At 33.9% G+C, this 8,304-nt stretch overlaps 3 protein-coding genes across 4 annotated transcripts in view; 1 reads left to right on the top strand and 2 right to left on the bottom strand.

The window, feature by feature from the left end:
- Positions 1–845: 845 nt before the first annotated feature.
- On the bottom strand, positions 846–3,558 carry LOC108978975 (prohibitin-2). 2 transcript variants are annotated; one of them, XM_018949503.1, is made up of 6 exons: positions 3,424–3,558; positions 3,209–3,355; positions 2,510–2,856; positions 2,136–2,447; positions 1,962–2,061; positions 846–1,143 (listed from the first exon to the last, which is right to left on the bottom strand). In XM_018949503.1, the coding sequence occupies exons 2-6, from the start codon at positions 3,339–3,341 to the stop codon at positions 1,046–1,048; spliced, it is 990 nt and encodes a 329-aa protein (XP_018805048.1). In that variant the 5' UTR covers positions 3,342–3,355; positions 3,424–3,558; the 3' UTR covers positions 846–1,045. The 2 variants fall into 2 exon arrangements, with proteins under 2 accessions (XP_018805048.1, XP_018805049.1); XM_018949504.1 differs by lacking the exon at positions 846–1,143 and adding an exon at positions 1,362–1,460.
- Positions 3,559–3,998: 440 nt separating this feature from the next.
- On the top strand, positions 3,999–6,722 carry LOC108978974 (zinc finger protein 518A-like). Its single transcript, XM_018949502.1, has 3 exons — positions 3,999–4,228; positions 4,317–5,181; positions 5,886–6,722. The coding sequence occupies exons 1-3, from the start codon at positions 4,114–4,116 to the stop codon at positions 6,562–6,564; spliced, it is 1,659 nt and encodes a 552-aa protein (XP_018805047.1). The 5' UTR covers positions 3,999–4,113; the 3' UTR covers positions 6,565–6,722.
- Positions 6,723–7,154: 432 nt separating this feature from the next.
- LOC108978973 overlaps positions 7,155–8,304 on the bottom strand; it is an 11,168-nt gene continuing 10,018 nt past the window's right edge. Inside the window, exon 8 of the mRNA XM_018949501.1 lies at positions 7,155–7,709. Within this exon, the coding sequence (XP_018805046.1) occupies positions 7,490–7,709 (220 nt within the window). The 3' untranslated portion in view covers positions 7,155–7,489. The remainder of the gene's footprint in view (positions 7,710–8,304) is intronic.

Here is an 8,304-nt window from a genome sequence, read left to right as displayed (position 1 = left end):
TAGGTGAGGGCACAATAGACCTAAGGTCGCAGTGCATTCCTCAATTATTTATCTATCTATCTATCTATCTATCTATCTAAGCGAGAGGGAACTGAAACCCTGAATTCCGCGCTGTCTAAAGTATCACTTCCACTATAGTCGGAGCCGAGTATCTGAAATCAACTCGAATTCATAACCGACCACGTTCTGTACTTTAGATAAGATTAATCCTTTTATTACTTTAGAACAAAAAGTTGTATTCAAGCTTTTCCTGATCGATTTATATTCAAGCGTTTACAAAATTTGTAGGGATTCTAATAAACTAATCAAATTCTTCGGCCGATCCGGTTTTGCTTTCTCCCCGATTATCTTTGAATAGCAACGTCAGTGTCGCGCCGGATTTTTTCGAGTTTACTCAAAGCATTTCGAAATTTTGAAAATACCGTAGACTAGTTGTTCCAATCATGCCATATCCAGAATTGAACGTACATACGTTATAAGGCGCAACTGAGTTTATGAATTAGGCACTCTCTCCTCCATTGTCCAGTTTTGCAAGACTGAGATTGAAACATCTCGGCAGAATAGCCGAAACTGTTATCACCCGTCCCACAATTTTATGGGAGTTTTAGGGAACACAACGCACCGGAGTTATTAACTGTCCAGATGACACCCATTCGAAGATCGATCCATTCACCCCATTTCGTATAGACATACCCCGTAAAAAATTGCGTTTTCTCTTCTTAGTTTTCATCCGAACTGATATAAATAAGTGATAAAGACTATAAGCCTTCTTAAAAACCAATTATGTTATTCCAACAATAATTTCACGTGATCTTTTTGTGGAACGACTTTATTATTTTCAAAATAATTTCAAGGTACACAACTGAGGCTCACGCAATCATATCATAGAAACAATTCAAAATCGCTATTTAACGCTAGCGAAGCACAAGTAATTATTAAAAACAAAAATTATTTAAGGAAACATTTCAGTAAATGCTTGATTGTATGTAGGTACTATGAGTAGTTAATGTGTCAATTTAGTTAAAAATAGCTGCACACTTTCGTTTTAAAGCAAACGGTCCGCCGTACGTCGGGCGACAGTGCCAACGGTTGTCGACGATTTATCACTTCGCTTCTTAGCTCCATCAAACCAACCCGATTCGACTGCAAAAATTAATAAAAAAAAAAACAAAGAACAAATTGGAATTATTAGCAAAGAAGAAGACGTTACTTGTTTGGAAGTGCTTTCTTTTGCTAATTTTTCCCAATTTATTGCAGCGGCATGGAATGAAGCGGTATGAAGGCGCGTTGAGGTGAGAGTATGCTGTATGAGTTTTCACATAAACAAAAGACGTTTTATATGGTAATTGAAACACAACTCATTTTTTAACACGGCGCGTTTTTATTTATTTTATTTTGCTAAGGCAGTTTGTTTGGGCACAATTAATCTTGCGCTTCTTTACTACTCAATTCATAAACTCCTTTGGGTTGAGCGTTGAAGAAATCAAGAAAAGAGAGTCATATAAAAAAAAAAAGAAAATATTAAAAACAAATACTAACATTCCAGTCCGTATATATTGTATTGGTGAAAAACTAACAAAAAAGAATGCTTGCCAATGAAATTTTGTAACGAAATTAATCATATATTTTGTTCTGGAATAAGAACTCAAAAACATACATTTCCGGTGACTTTTTAAGCTTAAGAACTAACTAATATAGTATGTATGCAATTGTAACATGAGTATAGATTTTAATGAAAAATTAGAATTAACAAAAAAGTTCGAATTTCTTCTAAGCGCGAAGGTTTCAGTTCTACTTCAATTTCATACAAAGATCTGGCAAGGTAAAACAAATTTGCCAATTCATTTGCACAAAAGTAAGAATACAAATTTTTAAAGTATGATTTTAAACATTTTTTGTTAATTCTTTCATGTTACTTTTTGCCATAATTTTGGTTTTTAGAGGGAAACAAATTTATTTACTTTTGTAAACTTTCTCAGTCATATCATCGAAACCGGAATCCTGAATGTTCAACATCAAGCTATCGGCTGAGAGGTAGACCTTGTTTTGTGAGCTTGCAATCTAAATAAAACAAATTACACCAATTAATATTACGAAAAAACTGCAATTTTTAAAATAAAACAAAAAAAACTTACAGTTCTTGCTATGCTTTGAGCAGCACGTATTTTACGCAACTTCAAGTAGGCGGGGTTCTGTTTCACAGCGAGACCCAACATTTTAGCGGCTTCAGCTTCACCCTCAGCTTGTACGATTTTTTGTTGTTTCTCTTGCTTGGCGCGTTCCACGAAGAAGACAGCACGTTGTGCTTCTTGCTGGGCGACCTGTTTGGCTTCAACGGCTGCGGTATATTCCTTGCCGAAACTCAGTTCAGTGAGCGAAACATCATCCAAAATAATGTTGAAGTCACGTGCACGCTCCACCAATTCCCTGCGGATTAGCAAAGAAACCTTCAGGAAAATAAATTGTTGTTAGAAAATGTGTCTCGCAATAAACTACAATTGCTCTGTACTTGCTGACGTTGTGTGATCAATTGTGAGGCATTGAATTTAGCTACGACACTTTTTAGCACTTCATTGCAAATTGATGGCAACACTTTCTCATCATAATCGACACCAAGTTGACGGTGTAATATAGGAAGACGCACTGAGTCGGGACGTGAGAGCACACGCAACGAAATATTTATCATCTGTAAATCCTTTGAGCCAGTTGGTGATGAGATTTTACGGGGACGCGAGCGAATGTCATAGACAATTGGATATTGGAACCAGGGAATGCGGAAATGTAAACCTTCTGAGTATATCTCGTTTTGTATGCCACCAATACGACTAAAAATGATAGCACGATGACCACCATCCACTGAAAATATTAGTAAAACATTATAGTACATAAACATATTTATGCTTAAAGTTGCAATAGTGTTGATGAAATTTTTATTGTAGTTATGCAACCGGCGGAATTGAAAGACAGCCGGCACATGTGCATATTAGCAATTCACTACATCTAGCATGTAAATGAAAATTATATCAGCAGTACGTAAAAAACTACAAACATTTTCAGAATAATTGAATGCAATGTTGCAGTCTCATTATGAAATTTGTTACGGTCCGCAAAAGCTTCGCTGATAATTCACACATTGAGGTTATGTCATCAACATGTTTTATTTCATTTTGCTTAATTTTGCCTTAAACTATCAAGCTGAAAACTTTACCTGTGTATAAGGATTGATTGATGCCATAAGCAGCAGCACCAACAGCAGCCAACAACTTAATGCCCGTTGTTAATCCTGGTGGACCACCTTTGCCCAATTTGCCAGCCAAATCATTTAGTTTACTCTGTGCCATTGTGAATCAGTTGTCTTTTGGTAAGAATAAAACGTAAATATCAAAGCAAACGTTAATCAATTATACTATCGCTTTTACTTACATTTAAATGCAATAAATTTACTCGAGAAAAACACAAATTAATGGAGGAAAACTGATTGCAAAATATGCCGCACTGTTGGTCAAATTCCTTCTAATAAAGTGTTGCAGCGTTGCAAGATTAATTCAATTAAAAGTACTAAATGTAGATGTGTTCGTTAACGATATATAAATTATAAATGTATAAGTACTATACAACCGTTTAATTTTTAATTAATATTTATTAAATGTGTAATGAAATTAAAAAATTTCAATAAAACTATATTTTTTAAAATACCAATGTCTAGTTTTAAGATGTGCGTATAATGGTTGTAAAAAAAAACCATATTTTATTTACAATAATATAAGTTATATAGGCATCAAAATTTTTACATACGAATTTGTTTTTTCTTTTGTTTTTGTTTTTTTCATTATTAAAACAAATTTTATAAAATACCAAGAAGTTTTTTAGAATTCGGTATATTTTAATAATTTACTTTTTTACAGGTATGGCATCACGATCTCGAATATAAAACCTATGCAACTCTGTATTTTCGGAGTGTATATAAGTCAAAATGATTTATTTTTTTATAGCTAAAGTATTGTGATGATTTTATTGTCTTGGAATACAATTTGTTTATTAGTTTAGTGATTATTATTTTTTAATATTCTCGAGGAAATAGTAATAGTGTTTGATATACTAACTACTTAACTGATGGAAGCAGCAGCAATGGCGCCTACATCCAAAGCTCTGCCTAACAATACTGCAGCTGCTTCAGATGTATCTTTGCGCTTTTATTCGTTCTTGCCTTGCACACAGCCAAAAAAAGGTATGTAATATATTATTTAATTAAGTTTGGCATTAGTGAACAATTCATATCTATATATTTTTATTTCTGTTTGCATCTGTTGTTTCAGCTCTGACCAACAGTTCAAAAACAAGTGGTTATAGTACGGATACAAGTGGTGTGCTTGTTATCAACGATAGCGACGATGAAGACTCATCGACTATATCTGCCGCTTCAGAGCCTCAATTTGAGTTTCTATGCGAAATTGATGTTGACAAAAATGTTGCGCTTCCACGACCTATCGAGCTAAAAGTGGAGTGTAAAAAAGAGCCCAACCATGATTACATTAATCAACAGCAGCAAAAGGATAAAATATGTAATGAAAAAAATCAAACATCAATTCATACAGCAGCGACAACAGATTATAGTGATTGTGAGGATGAGCTTTTAGCATTGTGTAAAATTGAACCAGTTTGTGATCTGAATGAAGTCTTACCACATACAACGAACGCGGAACATGAGAACAATCACTATATTTACTTCACCTGCCCACAATGTGGTGAACGCTATGATGCACATCCACAATGGAGGCGCCATATAGAGATGGCGCATCAGTTGGGCGATAATAAAAATTGGAATTTCAAACGACGACCGAACAATGAGTTCGAATGTGCCAAATGCCACGAAATTTTTACGCGTTGTACGCTAAAAACTTTGCAACAACATCACTTTACACACTTGCCGCACAAAGTGTACCATTGCAAATTGTGTCCGTACCAGGAACATAGTATGTTTTTGATGATTTCGCATATTATGTTGCACAAGGAGAGAGATGCCAGCTGCAGCGCTAGTGCCAAAAATAGTAATGACGTGCCGACAGCACGTGAAAAAGCGCTGTGGGAGCACGAGAGTCGCGCTTTAATTTCATACATATGTCCGGCTTGTGGTTTAACTTTTGAGACAGAGGATGCTTGGCAGGCGCACATAAATTTTAGGTGAATTTCGATATTTTTTCAAAACAATTTGTAAGAAAATTTTAGAAAGAAGATTTGGTTTAGTTTCAAGAGAAGAAAAGTGAAATGTGTTCCAAAGTGTTTGAGTTAAAAACAAACAAAAAAAAAAATTTCAATTTCGGTTGCTTCGAAGCTATAATTCGCAAATACAAAATACTTACTTGATTTTTATCAGTCTGTTTGTATGAGAGCTGAACAACGTTTTATATTAATCCATTGCCTTGGAAAATAATTCATGATAATTAAGCAAGTTTTTCATAAAAGTTATCCTAGTTTGTGTTAATTTGTACAGCAGCTATATTCTATAGTGGTCTGAAATCGGTTCAACAAATTATCAGCATTTTGAGGAATAAACTACTTGTATAAAATTTTAGTTCGATAATTCAAGAATGGTCAGTTTAATTCACCTTTGTAGAGATAGACAGACAGACGGACCTTATTAAATTGAATCAGCTCGTCATGCTGATCATTTATATATTTATTTTATGTCTTCGACGTTTCGTGCTGCGTGTTACAAACTCGTTAGCAACCTTACTATATCCGTTATCGTTTTAGTTTAATATATAATATTAATGGTGAAGTCATCTCCTACATTTTTTAATGGAGTTGAATTTTTGTAGTACACATAATCCCTCTATTTATCTTTCTTTTATTAATATATATTCCCTATTATCTCTTCCTCACAGTCACAACTTCCTAGAGAAAACAGCGGAAAATCGTTTCGGTGATCATTTCAAATGCTCCGAATGCACGGTCGAAATCTTCTCACAGCACATTGCCGATCTGCAGCAACATCTGTTCACACATTTACCCTACAAATCATATTTCAAATGCAAAGTATGCAGCTTTACTATATCGCGACGAAATTTCATGCTCTCCCACATATTAAACTTACACAAAGTACATTTAACACCCGGCGCCATTCCAAGTGGCGACACCGTTTTAACACCAGTTACATCAACCACAACATCAGTTACCGGTGTATCGCCTGCAGTCGTCACAACAACCACAACGATCACCTCATCACCTGGTGAAAGCATAAATGACAGTAATATTTCATCTGGTAGTTTGCTGGAATCCGAAGATATAAATGCTAATTCCATAAGTGTTTATAATGATGGAAGAAGCTTGCGTAGAATTTCAGTGCCATCTCAGCCCATGAACATTACATATGCCAACAGTGATCTGCTAAAGATGCCGTTCAAAGTGACTAAAAGCAAAGGCTCTTTTAGATGCAAGAAATGCACCAAACATTATATGTATCGAAAGAGTTTCGATAAGCATATCCGTTACTGCAGCCCTTATGAATTCAACGTTTTAAGTGATAAGCAGGCTGTATCGAAATTGCTTAGCAAACATATTTAGACTTATACATATGTCTATAACGTGGGTGTGCCAGGCATCACTAGAATAACCAAAAGTAATAAATAACAAAGAGTAATGTATACTTTTTTTTCACTCACATTCCATTTTCAAGCATCTACATTTCATTTACGTGTGTGCTCGTGCTTGCCTGTGTGTGTGTGTGTGTGTGTGTATATAGTTTGGTGTGTGGCAAGTCGATATTTTTTACATACACATGCAGTTATATTTTCACTTAGCATTGTTTTAAATGATAAGCTTTTTAGATAGTTAGCACTACGTTGCAGTTGAAATTGCACACAACCACCCACGCGAACACACACACAAACACACATAAGTATAAGCTATTCTTTAACTCTTGTTTCCTGTTTTGACTATAATTTAAGTGAAAATTACTTTTATTATATACATTTTTTTGTTACATAGATTCTAGATATATTGATTTATGGACATATTTTCATTATATACAATTTCGGGCGGAAGAAAAAGACATTATCCTCGTATTAACTCGTATTAAGCTGCGTTAAGTACAAAAATTGAAAATGTGTATTTTTTTCAAATCAGACAACAATGAAATAAAAAAATACAAATGAATTTTTGCGTAAAAAAATATTTCTATTTCCATATACTTTATGCTTATTCTAAAATATATATATGTATTTATGTATACGTGTATGTATATATGGGTATATGTTATTCGAGCATAAATCGTGTTAAAAATTTGAATATTTGCACAGCACGTTCGTAAAAATTTTTATATACATATTTCACATTGAATATTGTTCTAAGCAAAGCGCCACGCCGTAAACACACCGTGAAATTTTTCAAAAAAGCGTAGCCATAAGCAAAACTTGAAACACACATACACAAAGAGCGTGTCAACACATTGCATACGCTTAATATTTGCCATAAACAGCTTACAGTGACGTCACATATCGTTCAAGTTGCGATTCTCATTTCGCCCGAAATTCGTGTCGCGCAAATAGTGTGCGGTTTGCTCGCTTATCAGCGACATCACAATCGTTTTAAGGCTAAGCACCGAGGCTAACTTGTACTTGAGCGCCACCGACTTGACCAAAGCCACCAATTGCGCCAAATGCTCATCCATGCGCGCGCCGATGCGATGATGCTGCGCGTACAGTTGAAAGCTAGTTGTGAATAAAGAAAATTCAATTTAGTGTATTAGTATTTTGAGTTCCGACATCAAGTTATAAACAAATGTGTAAATAATAAGAACAAAAATTATTTCCTTAACATTAATAAATTTATATGAATTGAAATATCCAAACTGACCTAGTAGAAGTACATAGCTAATTACAGCAATCTCTAAATGACGCCTAAATGTATGCTAAGAGTGGTGTTAGTTAACGCGCTGCTATTAGCGGCGATTCGTTATTTTATTTACTGTTTGAAATTGAATTTATTCGCAAATGTTTTTTTTTTCTTAATAAATATTAATTAATTTATAAAAAAGAATTAAATAATCTTGTGGTGTTAATTAAAAAAAATATGGAACTGCTAAATGCAATTACAATATGTTAACCAAGGTTGCGAATTACTTATTTCCACAATTTTGAAACCAAACATTCAATTTTCAATTTTTTATACTGATTTTGAAATTAAAAATCAAAGATTTTGAGACTAAAAATTAATTTAATTTTTTAAATTTCCATTTTTTTTTAATAAAGTTTTCAGTTACATAATTTTGGATTTTTAATATCAAAATTTTGTAAATTAAAATTT

Source organism: Bactrocera latifrons, unplaced genomic scaffold (genome assembly GCF_001853355.1).
Source record: "Bactrocera latifrons isolate USDA-ARS-PBARC rearing strain unplaced genomic scaffold, ASM185335v1 scaffold_13, whole genome shotgun sequence".
Lineage (NCBI taxonomy): Eukaryota > Metazoa > Arthropoda > Insecta > Diptera > Tephritidae > Bactrocera > Bactrocera latifrons.
The sequence above is the reverse complement of the archived record's forward strand: the minus strand, read 5'-3'. Positions and strand labels throughout refer to the sequence as shown.

Bases quoted from the DNA above. Each gene is read 5' to 3' on its own strand.
- LOC108978975 (XM_018949503.1), bottom strand. From the start codon at position 3,341: ATGGCACAGAGTAAACTAAATGATTTGGCTGGCAAATTGGGCAAAGGT. The intron at 2,857-3,208 runs GTAAAGTTTTCA...TAATATTTTCAG, and splicing joins CAATCAATCCTTATACACAG to TGGATGGTGGTCATCGTGCT. The intron at 2,448-2,509 runs GTACAGAGCAAT...ATTTTCCTGAAG, and splicing joins TGATCACACAACGTCAGCAA to GTTTCTTTGCTAATCCGCAG.
- LOC108978974 (XM_018949502.1), top strand. From the start codon at position 4,114: ATGGAAGCAGCAGCAATGGCGCCTACATCCAAAGCTCTGCCTAACAAT. The intron at 4,229-4,316 runs GTATGTAATATA...CTGTTGTTTCAG, and splicing joins TTGCACACAGCCAAAAAAAG to CTCTGACCAACAGTTCAAAA. The intron at 5,182-5,885 runs GTGAATTTCGAT...TCTTCCTCACAG, and splicing joins CAGGCGCACATAAATTTTAG to TCACAACTTCCTAGAGAAAA.